This window comes from Mesoplodon mirus, assembly GCF_964341445.2.
Source record: "Mesoplodon mirus genome assembly, chromosome: 3".
Classification (NCBI taxonomy): domain Eukaryota; kingdom Metazoa; phylum Chordata; class Mammalia; order Artiodactyla; family Ziphiidae; genus Mesoplodon; species Mesoplodon mirus.
In genome coordinates this window covers 25,650,622-25,671,397 of record NC_138978.1, presented here as the reverse complement: position 1 = coordinate 25,671,397, position 20,776 = coordinate 25,650,622, and the positions used below count along the sequence as shown (strand labels likewise).

At 40.8% G+C, this 20,776-nt stretch overlaps 1 protein-coding gene across 8 annotated transcripts in view; it reads right to left on the bottom strand.

The window, feature by feature from the left end:
* Positions 1-4,589: 4,589 nt before the first annotated feature.
* Positions 4,590-20,776, bottom strand: part of GMEB1 (glucocorticoid modulatory element binding protein 1) — a 30,256-nt gene continuing 14,069 nt past the window's right edge. For 7 of the 8 annotated variants that reach the window (XM_082614872.1, XM_082614868.1, XM_082614873.1 and 4 more), the window contains 7 exons: positions 20,001-20,125; positions 18,840-18,943; positions 16,531-16,688; positions 14,771-14,902; positions 13,270-13,407; positions 9,814-9,936; positions 4,590-6,897 (listed from right to left, as the gene is read on the bottom strand). In XM_082614872.1, the coding sequence (XP_082470998.1) occupies positions 6,197-6,897; positions 9,814-9,936; positions 13,270-13,407; positions 14,771-14,902; positions 16,531-16,688; positions 18,840-18,943; positions 20,001-20,125 (1,481 nt within the window). In that variant the 3' untranslated portion in view covers positions 4,590-6,196. The remainder of the gene's footprint in view (positions 6,898-9,813; positions 9,937-13,269; positions 13,408-14,770; positions 14,903-16,530; positions 16,689-18,839; positions 18,944-20,000; positions 20,126-20,776) is intronic. The other variant, XM_082614874.1, reaches the window with a different exon arrangement.

The following is a 20,776-nucleotide window of genomic DNA, read 5'->3' as shown; positions in this document are numbered from 1 at the left end:
GGGGCTTCCCTGGTGGCGCAGCGGTTGAGAGTCTGCCTGCCGATGCAGGGGACACGGGTTCGTGCCCCGGTCTGGGAAGATCCCACACGCCGCGGAGCAACTGGGCCCGTGAGCCAAAATTACTGAGCCTGCGTGTCTGGAGCCTGTGCTCCGCAACAAGAGAGGCCGCGATAGTGAGAGGCCCTCGCACCGCGATGAAGAGTGGCCCCCGCTCGCCACAACTAGAGAAAGCCCTCGCACAGAAATGAAGACCCAACACAGCCAAAAATAAATAAATCAATAAAGCAAACTGTCAACAAGTAAAAATAAACACTATTATAAAAAAAAAAGAAAAAAAAAAAAGAATGTTCAGAGGTGGGCATTCCCTGGCGGTCCAGTGGTTAGGGTTTGTTGTTTTCACTGCCAAGGGCCCAGGTTCAACCCCTGGTCGGGGAACTAAGATCCTGCAAGCTGCATGGCGTGGCCCCCCCAAAAAAAAAAGAAAGTTCAGAGGCATTATTTATAATAGCCCCAAACTGTAAGCTACCCAAGTGCCCATTATTAGAATGGATCAGCTGTGGCATAGTAAATAATAAAAGTCTCTACACAGCAATGGGAAGCAATCAACTACACTTCACACAACATTATGGGTGAATCTTACAACATAATGTTGAGAGGAAAAAAGCCAGTCCCTAAAGAGTTCAAAACAGGTAAAACTAAGATATGATGTTAGAGAGCTAGATAGAGGTTACCCTATCTGGGTGAGGTGCTGGTGACTTTTTTTTTTTTTTCCCTTGATCTGAAAGCTGATTTCATGGGTATGTTCAGTTTATCGAATTGTACAGTGATTTGTGCACTTTCCTGTATGCATTTATACTTCAATAAAAAGTTAAAATAAAACTAAAATGTGAGGGCTTCCCTGGTGGTGCAGTGGTTGAGAGTCCACCTGCCGATGCAGGGGACGCAGGTTCGTACCCCGGTCCCGGAAGATCCCACATGCTGCAGAGCGGCTGGGCCCGTGAGCCATGGACGCTGAGCCTGCACGTCCGGAGCCTGCGCGTCCGGAGCCTGTGCTCCGCAACAGGAGAGGCCACAGCAGTGAGAGGCCCGCGTACCGGAAAAAAAAAAAAAAAAAAAACTAAAATGTGGGCCAAACAAAGTAAATCTTAAGGCTGAATCAGAGCTGTGGGCTTCCAATTTACTCTACAATACATAGATTTCTTTAGAGGAAAACAGCAAAGAAGTTTTTTTTAAAATAAAACTTATACTTTGAGGGGACTACCCTGGTGGTCCAGTGGTTAAGACTCCATGCTCCCAATGCAGTGGGCCCGGGTTCGACCCCTGGTCGGGGAACTAAGATCCCACGTACCACAACTAGAAGCCCACGTGCCGCATCAAAGACCTAGTGCAGCCTAAATTAATTAATTAATTTTTAAAAAAAACCTTATACTTTGAAATGCAGGTAACATCCCCCACACCCCCTCTTACAGAAGCTCCTACAAAGCCCAATGAGGAACCCATCTTTCCTTCTGGGTCATTACCCAGCTTCACATTTTCCTTTATATGTGATCCAATACTAATGTCCACTCTTTTTCTCAAACTAGAAAAATCAACCCATATATACCATATTATAAGCCAACTACTAGTAAAGGTACAGAATTGGAAACTATAGATGCAGGAAGAGAACCCAGAGGCAATTTCAAAGTAGGGTGTGGCCTACTTTAGGTTGAGAGAACACCAGGAGTCTTCAGGTTGGGAGGCTCATGAGACATAACAGAAGAGGTCGTAGGAATCATACTGGGCTGAAATAATTTATCCAGGACACAGGCATGTCTTAGCCTGGGCCATGGACCATAGGTAGAGAATCAGTCAGGTGTAAAAGATAGGTTTTAGAATCTGTGTGTTCTGGGGAACTTACAAGCACATCTCAAAGGTACTTCAATTCAGGCGATGGATGAAGTTAAGAAGGCTGTTCTAGGCAGTGAAGACTGCAGTCTATGGATGTATGCTGAGGTTTGGGTCTTGGGGGTTTCTTGGGAAGAAATGATTGTCTCAAGAGTTGAGTTACTGACATAGCAGAAAGGCAGTTACTAACATGGCAGAATTTGGGAACTAAGTCACATTTGGTTCCCCAAAGCAAGGGCTAGAGAAGCAGGAGTACAAGAATGTTCAAGGAAAGTAGAACCTTCTAGGGGAAGTGAAATTGCATAGCTCAGGACTAAGAAAGGTGTTCCAGGATTGGGAAGAAACCCTAGAAATGACTGAATAAAGGCTAAGAAGAGAAATTCCAGGGGCAGAGAGTTCCAATCTAGCAGAACTGATCCCTTGTTTAGTTCAACAACCTTGGTTGTTATTGTAGTACATTACGGATTACACAAGAATGTCCCAGGGTGGAGGCATCCAAGGTGTGAGGGATCTGTGATCAATGGTACTAGGTTAAGTTGACTGAAAATGCAGGGGCTGGCCTAGAATCTGATTTTTTGTCTCAGAGAGGACTATTTCCTCAGGAGCATTACCCAAAGTGAATCACAACCTCGTCCGTATTTTGAGAATTCTACCTTTTCTTTGTCCTTGCTACCTCCTTGATAGTGGTGGACCAGTTATAACTCAATGAACTAGCAGTTCCATATTTCATGCTTGATTTTACTATCTTTATCATCAAGTATTACCAGTACTTCCCACCATACAGACTTACCTTTAATGCTTTCATGAAATGGATTCAAATGCCACCACTAAAGGGTGTCTCAGACCACCTAAACTGAATATTAATTTCCAAGGTATTTGGATTAACTCTGGTCCTCCTTCCCAAATATGGACAGAAGCATGAAAGAAACTTCACATGAAGTAGCTTTAAATCTTAACTATTCAAATCTATTGTCCCTTTTTTACTTCGGAACGCCAGGGAGTTTTTGTTTTGTTTTAATTTGGGGAGGGGGGCAGGGATGGAACCTGGAAATTGAAAAGGGGAAGAGAACAGGAAGGCGGGGGTCAGACAGGGACATGGCCAAGGTAAGAGTTGACTCTGAGGCCTTTGTGGAAACCACATGACAGGAAGGTTTCGGGCATTTACCTTCTACCAGCTAAACTCCAGTCCTGCCCTGGGTTCATCTGATGGAAGCTCAGGGAAACTGACACATGACTGGGCTTTCACCAGTGCGGTGCTCTCAGAAGAGACTGCCTGAGCTGATGACGACTCCGCCTAGCTCTGGAGACAGAAGCAACAAGAGACTTAGGATTTTTTTTCCCCTCTTGTATAAATAAGTCCAACTACTTGTAAATGGAATGCAAAAAAAGTAGCCAAAAATGGTCTCTCCTAACTCAGGTTAGGTATATATACATCTTCTCCAGGAAGTACTCCCATATTTGCTGACCCCTGCCTCCAAGCTGGGTTAGATGCTTGACCCCTTGTTCTCTCTTCTCCCAGCCAATAGCTCTATCACAGCACTTACCCCAATATGATGATTTGTTTCAGTGTCTCACTAGAGAAAGGCTTAACCATTTTGTAACTTTAGTAGCCTTCTGAAACCTACAGACCAACTCTCCGAACAATGTTTATCAATGCATGAAATAAAATACATAGCATTACAAAGGAAACCAATTATTATATAGAAATATAGTTCTTAACTCCAGGCCTCTGGAGAATGAATCCCTTGAGTGCGTGGACTGAGCCTTCATCTCTGTACTGCCAGTGCCTAGCACAAAGCCTGGCACATAGATGGTACTTACAAATGTTTATTTAATGAATGAACAGAAAAATTAGATGGCTACTGCCAGCTCAGCCTGAGGAATGATTCATTGCAACTGCTTGTGTACATACCAGTGTCTTGCATGTGCCTCACCCCGTCTGAGATCTAGACCAGGGCTGTGAGGAAACCCACACTCAAGAATGGGTGCATAGCATCTAGCAATAATGACAGGCTACTGGAAGACCAGGAAAACAACAAAGCTCATGTATTTCCCCCAGCTGGAATATTCAGATAGTGAAAGTAAACAGGCTCTGTCTTTAGGAGGTGATCTCTTGACTTTGGAAGCATGACACTCACACTACTTTAAACCACTACCAACAGCTCTGACAGAGGAAAGAAAGGAACCTGAGCTAGCGGGTAGGTGTTCTCCAGGGCTCCTCCTCTGTCCTGATTTGAGCCTCTTGTCTCTGGGAAAGATAAAAGTGTCCCTAAAAACCGCAATAGGGATGACATGTGCCTTTCTAGGTTCAAGTAGTAGTTTTAGGCTTAGGCAGAAATTTTGTTTTTGTTTATGTACCAACAGACAACCTAAAGAAGCAAGAAATAAAAGCCACTTCCCTCACTAAAGATATATAAAGGGCCAAAGGTTTGTTCTAAACTGATTGCTATGTCTATTAAATATTTTGAAAAGAAAAATAAAACCCCAATTTTAAAGCTGAAAACCACAACTGTATGGGGTTCAGAAATCTCACCCATAAGGCTTTTAAGATTGACCCTTTCAAGTTAGAGGGCTTCTCTAGCTATACACAGCTATCTGAGGGATGGCAGGACGCAGTTTTCACTTGCTTAACAGGGTTTCCAACATCTGTTGGAAGAAACATAGCTTCAGGTGGGTGCCTTCAAAAAAAAAAAGGAAACTACAAGTCAAAGTTTTGTATTTAATTAAAAAAAAAAAGACTCTCCCACTCCTAAAGTGTATGCTTTCTTTTTTGACCTATTTTTCTTTTAAATTGTCTGCAGTTTCCCTATATTTTTCCTAGTGCAGTAAACAATGCAATCAAAGAAACAAAAAACAGACTCCACTCTTGCCCCGGACACTGAAGATGGTCAAAGAGAAGGAATCACAGCATGGAAAATGGGCCCATCTCTAAATATACAAAAACATTAAAAAAAAAAAAAGAAGAAAACAAAATAACCCCCCCAAAGATATTATTATTACATTCCTGGTACATTTCCTATAATATAATGTTGCGGACAATGCTTCTTTCCCAGGGAGTCCAGCTCGCTCAGGAGGAGACATCTACTCGGTGCCTCAGGATAGGGTGGGGTGTTGAGTCTTCCCTGCCAAACCTAAGTTCTTTTTATGAGCTCAATATCTCACAGAAACATCTGTGGTATAAATGGTATATATGAATCTAAAAGGGGATGAAGGCAGGCAGGCACCTGTCACTGTTCTCTGAATCAGCCAAAAATCTGAAGAGCGTGGGATCCAGGAGACAGATGCCATTAACCACTGAGGAACGGAGGGTAGAACAGAGGAAGCACCAAATGAGTGGCTGCTTTTGGTTCCAAAGCCAAAAAAGGGCCCCACAAAAAAGGGCAGCTGGTCTGGATGAGGAACTCTCCTGCTCCTGGAGTCATGCAATGAAAATGATGGCCTTGAAGCCCCACCCCGAGAACAGCCACAGTCCAAGAACCAGAGCAATTTACACCACATCACACAGTTTGCAAATGAATGGACTAGGAGGGTAAGTGTTTTGACAAAGTGTGGGGCAAGGTGAACCTGAACCCCAAAGCACAGCTGTGACGTCTCTGGATTTCTATTTCTGCCAAGCCACAGGCCTCTGACGCCACTTGCTCGGTGGAAATGTACCCTTCTTCTTAACACTGGCCTTGCCTCAAAATGGCAGCCATGGTAGTAACCCTCAGAGATATTAAGAGGCATCAGTTGCTCTTCTGGAAGTAAGATAATTTCCTTGCCCCATCCCGGCCAAAGCACTTCCCTTTTTAAGCCGCTGCTGGTATGCTACCCTCCCCTCCAAGCAGAGTGCAACTTACTTTTGTTTCAGACTTTTGCATTGGCCTCTGAGGGCCCCTTCCAGGATACAAAGTAAAGTATCCTTCTGCATCCACGTGTGAGTGGGTTGCCTTCCAGGGTCAGATTTGTGTTCCCTGGTTTGGTCAATGCACCTTTATGAGAATAAAACCACATGCGTACACAGACAGACTAGCCTGGAAAGGGCTTTCTGGATAGGGTTTCCGGTTATCTTGATGCCTCCCCTAAAAGAAATAACTTTCTTGGTGTAAAAGGATTAGGACATTGAGTGACCTACTCTCAACTTCCGGAAGGGCAGCTTGTTTTGTCCATTTTTCAATGAGGGGTGGAAGGGACCCAACCTGTTCAGTTACAACAACAAGATTTTGTTTTTAAAAAAAAGGATCCTATGTGGAAATGAGTGGGACAATGATAAAAATAAACAAATAATTAAAATTCCAAACCAAAACATATCTCCTGGCCCCAAGACCCCCAGTTAATCCTCTAAGACCACAATCTCCACATTGTGGACTTGATGCTGGTGTTCTTCCATCTCAGCCACGACTTTCTCCTCAGTCCTCAGTTCTGTCTCCAAAATGACTGCTTTGCCCTCAGTATCCTCAGCCTCTGGGTCTGGGGCTGGGTCAATCTCAATGATGGTCTGCCCATCCTCTGAGGTGCTTTCAACAGCCTGGATGGCGGAGGTCAGGCCAGACTCCATGGCCACCAACTCCACAGGGCTCACCATGGTGGTCATGTTGCCCAGGGTACTCCCATCCTGCATGGCAGTGGAGCTTAGCAGCGCCAGGCTAGATGAAGGGTGGATGGTCACTGTGTCTGGTGAGCTGCTCTTGGCAGATGAGACCACTGTGGCATAACGGAAGAGCTGAGGGCCAGAAGGCAGTGTGTGGACAGTCACAGGACTGGAGCCCTGGCTGAGGGTGGCCACTGGAATATTGCCCATGGAAAATGACTGACCCACGGGGGTGATGGTGATGGGTGAGATGACTGTGAACTGAGGCTGCTGGATAGGAGGAGAAGGGCTCAGGACGGTGGTAGAGGCTGGCCGCTGGAGCCGGGGCCTTTTGGGAGGCTTAGGAGTGCTCACAGGCATCAATACCACATTTTGAACCGTCTGGGATTTCAGCCTGTGATCCTGAGCTTGCTTCTTCTGCTCTTCCAACTGGCGTTCCAAGTCTATGGAAAAAAGACATACTTTGTGTGGAGAGAAGTATAATCTTGGAAACAGTAAACAGGGAGTGAGGAGACCTGGGGTCTTGCCCTGGTTTTGCTACTATGTAGCCTCAGGCAAGTCATTTCATTGTTTTCAAGAAGAAACTAGACCGGATGGTCTTTAAAATCCCTCCAGTTACTACATGTCATTGTGTGATTATAGGCAGGTCAATAATTCAGAATCTTTTTGTGCTGTGACCCTACTATAACTCAACTCTAGAAGCTCCTGTGGCATTTTGTCACCTGTCACCAAAATGCAAACCAAAGGAGTCTCCAATTGGTCTACCAGCTTATATATGCCCTGCCTGGGTCTACAGATGAAAATAACATCTGCATAATCCCTTTGCAACTGCCATGGACCCACAAAGGAGCTACAATGGCCACTCTGAAAAGCAGTGATTCCCAAACTGTCCTTCAAGGCAGGATCACTTGCTGGTGACCCAGATGGCTTTAGTCTACCATTAGCCCCCAAGGAAGTCTACAGAAAGTTATAGAGGAAGTCCCTAAGAATTACAGAACTGAAGGAGGTCTTAAGAGTTCTAACACATTCATTTTGACATAGATCCAGAGAGATAAAGTGACTTCCTTACGGTTACAGAGCATGGGCCAAAACAAAAGGCTTCTGATAGTTAACTTGGTGGCTTTTCCACCCCAATACACCTATCACTATCCCTCTCCCAAGGGTCCAATCCAACCTTGATGACCACTGGTGAGTCTGGTTCTACACCAGAACTTCTCTATTGCTTAGCACATGATAAGCATCCAATAAATAAACCAGTCACACCTGTAGAGCACCTTGCTCACTGTGGAACACCCAGAGCAAGTCAACTCCTTGTTTGGAATAAAAGGAGTAGGGAGTGATAAAGAACACATTCAAAAATTTTAAAACATTGCCTTTTACGGTTGTAAGATAATGTATTTTTTCCAACTTTAGTAGTAATCAAAGAAATGTGAACCTAAACAAGATACCAAATCTATAATTTTTAAAAAGTTAAATCAGGGTGTATTATAAAAAACAACGCCCATTGTTGGTGAGCTCAAACTTGTGATGTAAATTGGTATAATCTTCTTGGAAATTTGACAATAGGTCACAAGACTCCATAAACAAATTATCAATACCATTTAACCTCAAACTTAAATGGTATTGATATTGTGAAGTAGTTTAAAAGAACGTAAGAAGAAAAGTTATATTCATACAAGTTCACTGCAACAAAATAAGCTACTGAAGAAAATTTTGAAAATTTAAATTCATCCCTAGAAGAATGTCTAGGTAAAATACTGTGTAGCAACTTGGAAAAATGTTAGTACATCACAGTGAAAAAAGCAGAAAACACAACTTTATGTATACTGTGGTTATAACTAAAATGATATGGACAAGGGACCAGAAGCCTACATTTCTAACAAAAACCATTTTTCAGATGGTGTAAAGTTTCAAGGTGGAAGACAGCATTGGACTATGAATAAGAAGACAGAGTTCTACTCTGGGCTTCACTGTCAAGAAGTGATGTGGTCCCAGGCAAATCATTTATCCTCTCTGTGCCTCTACTGGGTTATCTGTAAAATAAGGAAACAGCCTATAATATTCCTAGAAAGATCAAATGAAAAAGGGCATCTCTGAGAATACCTGGTTAACCGAATTTAAAATATAAACTGGGCATAAAAATAAGTTTAAAACAACCTAAATTGTTCTTCTATTACCAAATGATCTTTCTTGCCTCTTGTCTTCATGACCGACTATTATAATATATTCTACGTCATTTAAGACTGATAATCCATACCTCCAACTTGTTTTGCATCTTTCTTTTTTTTTTCTATAAAAGGAAGTAAACAAAACCAAAAAAAGGTTTTTTTGAGGGCCTGTTAGGCAGTTCTACATTTCCCCAACACCTCCAAGGCCTCCCCCTCCACACACACTCCCAAGCAGTTAGTCCTCCCCTACGTGGAACACCCTGTCACACCACCGATTGAAGCAAAACAACACAACATGCTGCCGCTTCACCCAAAAGCGGTGTTTTCACTCTGCCCTTTCTTGATGGCTCAGTGGGTCATTAGCAAAAGGCCCACTGAGTGCTTTTAAAAGGGGCTGTTTTGCATCTTTCACTGCCTTATCTCCTCCAAAAGCTTCTCTTGATTCTTTTCTGGGTATAAACGATAACTCCCTTTGTTCCACCACTATACCTGCCATATGCCTCTGTTACAAAACTGACTACTTTTTGTACTTACTTCTAAGTCTGCTTTCCCTTGAGTTCCTTGAAAGCCCTCAAGAGACTGAGGCTACCTTATTCAACATTTTATTTCTAAAACCTAGCTTGGAGACCAGCACAAAGTACTTATTAAAAAGAGTTAAATTATCCATGTGCTCGTAATTTCTGATTACCAGAAATAATGAAAGTGCTAAATGTATATCAAAAGACTCAGTATTAATAATGTAAAAAAGACAAAGGCCAATTTTTTTCTTCTGCTGTATTACTGGACTAATGAAGCGATCTACCAGACATCTTAATCCTCCAAAGATATAGAAGGAGGATCGTGTTGCTGGCTTTCTTTTCTTTTCCTTTGTGCTTCCTCTGCTTCCCACCACTCCACCTCACCTAGGACTATGTACAAAGAAAAAGCCAAATCTGATACTATGTGAGTTGAAAGAAAGAAAGAGAGAGACAGAAAGAGACAGAGAGACAGAAAGAGAGACAGAGAGAGAAGGAAGAAAGGACAGAGGGAAGGAGGGAGGGAGGGAAGGGACGGAAGGAGGGAGGAAGGGAGGAAGGAAGGAAGGAAAGAAGAAGCAAGTCAATCCAGTCCCAACAGAAGTCAACAAAGAAATGGCAAGACTCAAGGATATTAGTATAGTATCACCTAAGAAAAGAGAGAAGTTATACATACCTGTCAGAGTATAGAGAAACTGCTCTTCTCCCTGCTCTATTTGGTTCCTTCTGTTGTCCAAAACCTTCTTGACTGTGTCCATTAGGCCAAATGTATGTGCTACATTGTTGAGAACAGCAGCATCTATTTAAAACAAAAGATATGTCTGTCCAGTTAAAACAGAAATGTTCCACCAACTCCCTATTATGCTGCTTATAAATATAAAACAATCCAGAAATTAGAATACTAATAGCATTTTCAAAATATTTTAACAAAGATTTATCACATGTGTAACTAATTATTATTTAATTGTTATATCTTTATACATGTTTCCATATAAATAAATACAAAAATAAGGAAAAACATCTTGCATCTGGTTATAGGTTCTGACTTGGTTTAGAAAATATGGTCATTCTACTAGACAGAGCTAAGTTTGAACCTTGGTTTTGATGTTGCCTATCTGTGTGACCTTGGGTAAGTCATTTCCGTCCTCGGTTTTCTCATCTGAAACAAATGCGACTAATAATACTTACTCTGCAAGATAGATATGAAGATTAGAAACATCATATTTTAAGTGCCAAACGTGGGAAATGACATGCAATATTATGAATAGCATTATCTCTGTTCCCCTTTATTATTTATTTATTTATTTATTTATTAAATTTATTTATTTATTTATTTATTTTGGCCATGCCGCGCGGCATGTAGGATCTTATTTCTCTGACCAGGGATTGAACCCGTGCCCCCTGCAGTGGAAGCACAGAGCCCTAACCCTTGGACCTCCAGGGGAAGTCCCTCTGTTCCCCTTTAAACAAAACTTCTTGAAAGAGCTGTCAGTAACTGGTCATTACTTCCTTAACTCAGACCACTTTTCCACCCACAACTCTCTTCCACAGTTGTCTCATCCAGTTCCATGGTTTTGAATATCATGGACATGCTAAGAATTTCCACATGTAGATCTCCAGCCCAGACCTCTTTCCTGCATTACAGATTAATACTTCTGTTGAGCCAAATGACTTCTCCATTTGAAGCCCTCATAAGCATCTCAATTAAACAAGTCAAAAACCAATTCTGATTTCTTCTTCCAGTGGTCTTCATCTCAGGAAATTTTACCACCGCTCACAGCTCAGACCAAAAATATATAAGTCATCCTGGATTTCTTTCTTTTTCACCCTACATCCAATCCATCAGCAAGACTTGTCAGTTCCACATTCAAAATACAAGCCCAATATGATCCCTTCTTCCCAGGTCTACCACTACCCACTCTAATCCATGCTACCATCATCTCTTGCCTGGACTAATTCCTTCAAGAGTTTCCCAACTGGTCTTCTTGTTTCTACTCTTGCCCCATATAGTCTATTCTCCCCACAGCAACCACAGTGATCTTTTAAAAATATAAATAAATCTGAGGGACTTCCCTGGTGGTGCAGTGGTTAAGAATCCGCCTGCCAATGCAGGGGACACAGGTTCGATTCCTGGTCTGGGAAGATCCCACACGCTGTGGAGCAACTAAGCCCGTGCACCTAGAGCCTGTGCTCCGCAACGAGAAGCCACCACAATGAGAAGCCGACACACTGCAACGAAGAGTAGCCCCTGCTCGCCGCAACTAGAGAAACCCCGCGCGCAGCAATGAAGACCCAACGCAGCCAAAAATAAATAAATAAATAAAATGAAAATTTAAAAAATTAGTTAAGACTGTCATGGGGTCATTAGAAATTGTCAAACGTGATAATTCCCTCATTTACAAACAAGTGAAGAAATAATCTTGAAAATATTAATGAGTTTGCTTCCATTAAAGATATAAAAATTTAAAAACTATGTTAAAAAAATATAAATATATCTGATCACTTCACTCCCCTGCTCAAAATCACTATGATGGCTTACCATCACCTTAAAATAAAACCCAAAGCTCTGACCAAAGCTTATCTAAACTGTCCCCTCTGCTCCTGTCCAACCACATCACCTACCACTCTCTCCATTAATCAGTCCACTGGAGCCACGTCAGTGCTTCTCTAATTCTTTGAACCCACCAGGTTCATTGTAACTTCAAGATCTTTGTTCCCTCTGCCTGGAATGCAGACAATCGTTCTGGAGGCCTTAAACTAACAGAATATGAGAACTGTCTAAAACCAGGTGGATTTCTCCAATTTCCAGACTCTATATATCTACTTTGTATCTATATCAAGAGAGAGAGAGAGAGAGATTGCTTTCTGGCACCATTTACAAGGCAAAAATTACCTGTGAAAAAAGCAATGCCAGACCTGAGTTCAAAACCTAGTTATGCTAAAAATAGAGCTACCATATATGATCCAGTAATCCCACTCCTGGGCATATATCCAGAAAAGATGAAAACTCTAATTTGAAAAGATACACACACTCCAGTGTTCATAGCAGCAATTTACAATTTACAGTAACCAAGACATGGAAGCAACCTAAGTGTCCATCAACAGATGAATGCACAGAGAAGATGTGGTATACATATCCAAAGGAATATTACTTAGCTATAAAAACAGAATGAAATATTGCCATTTGCAGCAAGGTGGATGGACCTAGAGAATAACATACTAAGTAAGAGAAAGACAAATTACACTTACATGTGGAAGCAAAAAATAATACAAATGAATTTATTTACAAAACAGAAACAGACTCACAGACATAGAAAAAAAACTTATGGTTACCAAAGGGGAAGTGAGGAAAGGATAAATTAGGAGTATGGGATTAACAGAGACATCCTACCATGTATAAAATACATAAGCAACAAGGATCTACTATATAGCACAGGGCACCATATTCAATATCTTCTAATAACCTATAATGGAAAATAATTTGAAAAAATACACATAGGGGCTTCCCTGGTGGCACAGTAGTTAAGAATCCGCCTGTCAATGCAGGCGACACAGGTTCAAGCCCTGGTCCGGGAAGATCCCACATGCTGCGGAGCAACTAAGCCCATGCGCCATGACTACTGAGCCTGCGCTCTAGAGCCCGCAAGCCACAACTACTGAAGCCCACGTGCCACAACTACTGAAGCCCACACGCCTACAGCCCATGCTCCGCAACAAGAGAAGCCACAACAATGAGAAGCCCGCGCACCGCAACGAAGAGTAGCCCCCACTCGCCACAACTAGAGAACGCCCGCGCGCAGCAACGAAGACCCAACACAGCCAAAAATAAAATAAATTAAATAAAAATAAATTTAAAAACACACACACACACACATATATATAAAACTGTATCACTTCACTGTACACCTGAAACTAACACAATATTGTAAATCAACTATACCTCAATAAAAAAAAAATTTTTTACAATTCAAAAAAAAAAAAAGCCCTAGTTACGAACTTTGGATAGTAACTTTTTATGAGCCTTAGTTTCCTAATCTGTAAAATGAGGATAATAACACCTATACCTCAGTGTTTCATGAGGCTAACATGATCTGCCTACAATGACCGCTATTGTTAGGATTAGTGTGTTTACCTGTGACCTGGAAGGGAGCCTGGATAAGCCGCTGCTGAACTCCCCTGAGTAGCTCCTCTATTTCCTTCTGTATATTGCAGACAACCTCTTCCATCAGTCCTACATCAGCTATTCCTTTCCAGAACATCAAAGTGTCCTCTGGCAAAAGAGGGATAAGACAGAGGGTAAACAAGGGACGCTACATATACTTAGGCATATCTCTACAATGTTAAATTCAAAATTATTTCGATTCAAAATGATTTTTTTTCCATGCTGTGCAGCTTGTAGGATCTCAGTTCCCTGACCAGAGATTGAAACCGGGCCACAGCAGTGAAAGCCCAGAATCCTAACCACTAGGCCACCAGGGAACCCCCCGCAAAATGATTTCTTATTGGGCTATTTCTGGGAAAAGAAAAGAAGCCTTTGGAACACTAGCTGCCTCCCTGAGTTGGTATCTAATTATTGGAACTCTGCAGCGAAATAGGGACTTGTGATAATTGCCTCAATTTGTCATGCCTCTGGCTACAGGGAACGGGTATCTCCCTCCAATAAAAATATTAAATTAAATATTTAATAAATACTAAAGCATTTATTTAAATAATTTAATTTAAAATTAAATAATACATAATATTTTAAATGTTAAGTAATAAAGAAATTAAATTAAGTTAAAGATACACTCCCTCTAATCCTATACTTAAAAAAAACAAAATAAAGGGACTTCCCTGGTGGTCCAGTGGGTAAGACTCCGTGCTCCCAATGCAGGGGAGCCTCGGTTTAATCCTGGTTGGGGAACTAGATCCCGCATGCATGCCGCAACTAAGAGTTCGCATGCCGCAACTAAGAAGTCCACATGCCACAACGAAGATCCCACGTGCCGCAATTAAGACCCGGGGCAGCCAAAATAAATAAATAAATAAATATTAAAACAAAAAAAACAAAAAACACAATAAAACAGTTGAATAGGTAGGGTTATAAGCTCCCTGAGGGCAGAAGCTATGTCTTTTCATCTATCTAGATCTAGCAACAGTACCAGCTAAAAACAGTCAGCAATAAATATTTGTTAAATAAATTAATGAATGAAGGATGATGTGAAGTTTCTCCTGTCTCCTCTAAGTGAATCATCATTAATCACCATCCTCTACACCACCTGCTACCTAATTTTTTCTTCTAACATCTTGCAGCTTGGTTTCTCTAACAAATGCGCCAAAGTTGGAGTCAGTGTGACAGGATAAAAAGCATGGACTTCAGAGTTAAACAGATGCATTCAGTTAAACAGCTGAATTACTAGTTGTGTGACTGGTCTTAGGCAGGGTGCTGACCCTTTCTGAGTCTCAATTTCTTCATAAAATCTGACTTTACAGGGCTATTGCTTGGATTAAAATAAGATGTTTGCAGCTGTAATTAGTATTAACATGCATAAGAAAAAGCAGCACAAGTAATGAAGAGGCCTTCTGTGTCCATAATCATAATGGTGATAAGAGTCACAAAACGTTACAAGAAATCTGAGCCCCATAGAAAGTACCTGAAATTTCCTCTGAGTCCTTCTTCACGCCCTCCTCTGTGGCCATGGTGACAGCAGCGGTGAGAGCCGAGTTCCATTCCAGCCCTGCCTCTTCCATGCTCTCTTCTGAGATGGCAATCTGTGTGATGCTACCTAAAAGCAGTCCATTAGAGGGAAGGCCCGTGAACTTTATGAAAAAGTCACAACTATCCTCTATCTCAGACAGCCAAAGAGATCCTGTTATTTAACTTTCTAACCTTTTGGCTGTATGTCCCTATATTAAAAACTAGAATCCTAGGTAATCCAGGATGAATATTGGATTTCCTAAATAAAACCTGCCTTGCAAAAGAAAATGCTTTCTTCTTGCTCTGAATAGAAAGTGAAAGATAACTTACAAAATCACAAAAGAGCAATCTGCTTTCTGAGCAGTTATGTTTTCGAAAGAGACAGAGTTGGGCACGATTGCCAGGTTGCAGGCCCCAGACTTGCTGAGGATGAGGAGGACTTGAAATAATTTAAAAGAAAATTATAGTCAAGAGCCCTACTACAAGCATGTTTGATACTAACCATATAGAATACATGAAGTTGCTGTAACTTATTTATCAGGCTATGTAAGAGAAAGCAAGAGAAATGAGACCAAAATAAATCAGATAAGAGACCCATGAATAGCAGATTCACAGAGGAAAAAACTACTGCTATCAATTTTATATTAAGGTTTTAAACAAAGAGAATTGAGAAAAATCAAACTGATCCAGACAGAAATATAGACAAGTGTGGACTCTCCATACTGGAGGATATCGATAGTCAAGCCAACAAGTAATATAAATATGGATGATCAAGTAAAGAAGTTTCGGCAAAATGAAAAGGAAGTAGATAATTTCACAGCATTTTTCACTTTTCAAGTGAAAGTGTCACACCACCAAATATTTAAACTGCTAGATATTTTACACTTTCCTGAAAGGAACTTAGGTTCCAAGAAATTTGGCTTCTACTCACCCAGTGGTTACTCACAGAACATTAGGACTGACCAAAAGAAACCCTGAGAAGTCATTTTTAAAGCACAATACTTCCCTTACATCCTTTAGCATTCTTGTGTCTCTGTCAGGCATATTTATAAGTCTCCTGGAAGTAGTTTAGACATATTCTATCTAAGAATTTTAGCTGTGCTAAGTCTCCAGCTGAACTAAATCCTTAATAATAACCTCATATGGCTATATCTTTCCTAGAGAGCCCTTGTCCCAAGCTCAACAATACTGAAGTTAAGTGTGTGCCCATCCTATCTCATTTGTGAAGAAGCCTCAGCTTGCTTATCTGAATTCCTTACAGACAGAGCTCTTTGATCCGTACAGCAGTCTCCAGAGTCCAGCCCAGCCAATGACACACTGTCTTTGATACATCTCAGTTCAACAGCTGAAAACCGTTCTCCGTTCTAATCCACCCGCCTGCCTTGCCACTAGAAGAGCAAAGGATTTTTAAAACAATCTGATTTCAAAGATATGTCAAGTGGCACCAAAGTGAGGCTGTTAAATAAGCATTATATGGATCACCTTTCTAACGTTTACCATGCACTGTAATAAAGAAACAAGGAAGGAGGTCTGGCCAATAGGAATCATTTGGGAGAAAACAAAGAGAGTTCTTTCTAAAGTATGGACTCCCACCCAAGATTACCATACCTTACATTAACGCTCTTGAGAATTGAAAAAAGAAACACAAAGAAGAAATTAGGGGAAAAGTGCTACTGAAAAACACAGTGGGTTTTCAGGTGGTTTCCTACCCCCTACCATCAGCCGAAGTGGGTGTCTGCACCACATTTGTCTGCTGTCCTGGCACTGGAGCTCTTGCACTGCTGATCAGAAGATCAAATTTGGTGCTTCTGCAGGTATTGGAGCAAACCTTGTCATGTTGGTAAAAATCAATCTGTCCGGAGTCCATCATTTTCCTGTGCAAAGAGAAACAAGAAGTACCAATTCAGCCTGCACTTCATCTTGAAGGGACAAATAGAGACAAAGTTGCTGAGTCCCTTCTATATGTTAATGAAACCTAATAGTATTAAAAGTCATTAGGTTGCAGAAATTCTAATTGGGGCTATAAAATGTTCATTGGTCCTGCCCACATTTACAAGTACTCCTCTTCCCTCCTTAGTCTACTCATTATGAGTACTCTCTTGTATTTCCCGTTATCACTAAGTTTTAGACATATATTCCTGACAGTAGCTAAATGTCCTCATAGAATCTCATTGAAACAAAGCCCAAAAGGGGAAAAGACTAACTCATATCCCAGCACAAATGAGAAATGCCACAGGGGGATTAGAATTTTGTGATTAGATTCTGATGTATTAGTACTTGTAGACCAGCAAGATCTGTTGCCACTTCTGGAGACATAAAACTTCAGCACATTTCTTTCCTTTAAAAAAAAAAAAAGAGATAACTCTCCTATAAATACAGAGCAAAGTTGATTATACTAAACCCCCACTATAAAATGTCCTTATAACTAGATTCACAAGACGTTATTATAGGCCATGAGCAAAGCCATGAGGTATTTTAATTACAGTAAACTCTATGTTATAATGTTACTTGGCTTTCACTAAAGATTTTTTAGACACTCTGAGTCTTTTACATTTGGGGAAAGTTGGCATACACTGTTTTTCTGGGCAAATAAAACAAGCCAAGGACAAAAAAAAAATAAAGAAAGTCAAAGGTATTCACCCCCAATTTCATTCAACTACTGATTAATGCACACAAATCATCTGGAATGAATTTTTTTTAATTATGCCTCTGACTATAAAAATCATACATAAAGAAAAAAACATTTTCTGTGGAAAATACAGAAAACTATAAAGAAAACAACTGCTCTTTAAAAAAATATCCAACACAGAGATAATATCAACGTTTCAGCATATTTTCTTCTACAAAATTTACTTACATATGTGTGTTTTTTTAAAACAACTAAATTAATTAATATTACATTTTGTTTTCTTCCTTAAATTACATCATAAGCATTTTCCATGTAAAAACTCTTTAGAAATATTTTAATGACCTCATAATACCCCATAGTATAAACTCATATATATTTAGATGAGCCATAATTTACTTTAGATACACCTTGATTGTAATATTAAAGCAGACTGTAATTTTCACCATCATAAATTATGTTGCAATGAACACTTTTATACTTGAATCTCTATAAGCACTATAGATTTCTCTTAAGACAGATTCCTTAAAAAAATTAAAGACAAAAGGTAAGAGGTTTTTAAGGCTCATGATACATGTTCTGTGGGGAACTTTTAATTCTTAACCACATTTTAAAATTTTCTGTCAATAGTTGAGTGCTCAAGAAACACCAACTAATGTTAATTTCACCGAGGAGTGGGGTGGATTACAATGATAAACTTGCTGCATAAAGAGATGGGAGTGGGGATACTATACATTCTAAAGTTTGTTTCTGGGACTTCCCTGGTGGTGCAGTGGGTAAGACTCCATGCTGCCAATGCAGGGGGCCCAGGTTCGATCCCTGGTTGGGGAACTAGATCCCATATGCATGCCGCAACTAAGAGTCTGCATGCCGCAACTAAGACCAGGCACAGCCTAAATAAATAAATAAATATTTTTTAAAAAACTAAGTTTATTTCTATGGTACAATGACGGCAAGGATTGCATTCGCTGTGCATAATTGTTACTTATGAACAGCACCCTTCTACTCTACAAGATTATCCCAGGATTTGTCCATCAGCCCACATCTCCGTTGTTGTCAAGCTTTCTTAGCACCAGGCTTAGCTCTGCCTATGCTGAGTGATCTCAAGCTGGACTGTCATCTACTCCTGAGCTTCTCTGCCCAGAGAAGATCCTGCCCAACATTCTGACATCAGAAGAATTTGTCCTAGATGCTGGGAAGAGTCAATTTAATTCAATTTTTCTTCTCTTACAGGGATTTTAAGAACAAGTTGATGAAGGTCAAATAATACATGGATTGTTTAAGCCAATCCTTCAGACAGAATAAAAATTCAAATTAAGAAGACTGGATTCTCTGGATCCCACCATGATTAAGTGCCCCACAGTCAGCTGAAAGGTGTGAACTTGCTATTAGAGCTCACCTGAGCATGATTCCACCCAGACGAATAGCTCTCTTCCAGTCCTTCAGGGTGGACTTGCCAGCCAGATGAACAAAATGCTTGGGGCTGATCAACTGATCATTAAACTAATGTAAAAAGTAAAGTCCAAAACAATCCAATGTTAATTTAGGCAGGCCAAGAGGGAAAGAAAGACGTAACTCTACTTGTTATGTACAAAAAATATCCAAATGACATCTCTAGTCATAGCCTTGTATTCTCCATCCTCCCACCCTATTGTGCTAGAGAAGATGATCCTTCTCTGGACACAGTGCCCTGTCCTGGTACGAAGCTACAGAAGACACGAGGAGGGTCAGAGATGAATATACTGATTAGGATCTAAAATCCATTTATGCCCTGAATCAAGCAGATGGGTCCAATGTTGCAAAGGCTATTTAAACTGAGGTAATCTATCCAGCCCTAATGACAAGATTCAGGATCTGGTAGAAAGAATAAGGATGGTAGAAACCAACAGCACTCGAAGCTGTTGCAACAGAAACAAAGCCTCGAAGCTCTGTAATTCTTAATGATTCTAGGATGATGCCACTGATGGTGACTACTATCTACATAGGTCAGCTGTGGCTACCAGTGGAGACAGAATAAGCAATTATTTCCACATTGTGCTCTCATGAAGATTACTTATTTTTATCAGTAATAATTTTTAATAAACTCTACCAAATTACACACCAGTGTAAGGCATTTTACATATATGATCTCACTTCATCTTCTAGCAACCTTACTGTGTGCGTATGTGTGTATAATTATTTGTATTTTAACATAGGAGGCTCTGAAATATTAAATAACTTGATCAAGGTCACCTAGCTAGTCAGTGATAGAGATGGGACTCCATTCATTCAACAAATATTTACTGATAAATATGCCAAGCCCTATTCTAGGTGCTGGGGATACAATGGTGAACAAGATAGACAAATTCTCAGCTCTCAAAGGACTTATATTCTGGTGGGACTTGAATCCAGGTCAATTTCACTCCCAAGTCCCTATTTTTTTTTTGTTACTGTGACACAAAGGGACACCACAAAATTAAAAACATTGACATGGTGGAAGAGAGAGAAGAGGCACTAAAACCATACCCTTTGAAAACAAGGATACCCAAAATAGGCCCCAGCAAGGAGAAAAGACAATTACCTTGACACACTTTACATTTATTCCTGGGCATACAAACTTCTTCCAAAGGAGAATGGCTTTGCTCTCCCCACAAGTTATGGGGTAAGCAATTTCCATATCCTCATTTGCTTCTATAGTGCTTGCATCTTGAAAATGGAAAAAATATCATTTATTTATCAAACACTCTTCCCCAAAGCTTAATTCAGAATCTCTAGTCTCCTGGTTCCTCTGAGGGGCTAACAGTTCACACTGGTTGGTACTGTTTAGGAATCTTCTGGAAGAAGTTTGGCATAACAGCTCTCTTACCAAGCTCCCACTAGGCGCCAAACGCTGTGCTGTGTGCTTTTATAGGCTTAATCTTTTTTAGTTCTTAAAACAATCCTGTGAGGCAGTGATTGTTTCCTATGTCCCTGTGTAGGACTCAGAAAGGTGAAGGGACTTTCCCAAGGACACACAGCTAAGAAGTGAGAACGTGGGATTCAAACTCAGGTTTGTCTAATTTCAGACAAACTCAGGTTTGTCTAACTTCAGTTTCTTTCCACTGACTGCCTTCCAATCAACACCTCATCAGCAACTTCCCTAATGACAGAGTTCAACCTTGAGGCTCCAGTTTCTTTGAGGGATTTCTATTGATGAAAAGTCTTTTCAGCAACCCTAGCAAATTCACGTTAAACATCAACGGACAGCCCTAGCGTCTTAGGCAGCAGTGTCTCTAGATGTGCCATCATCGGATTGATGCTACAGCACTGGCAGGGCACACTGGGTAGGGAGGAAAAATAAGGCACAAAAGGCAAGAA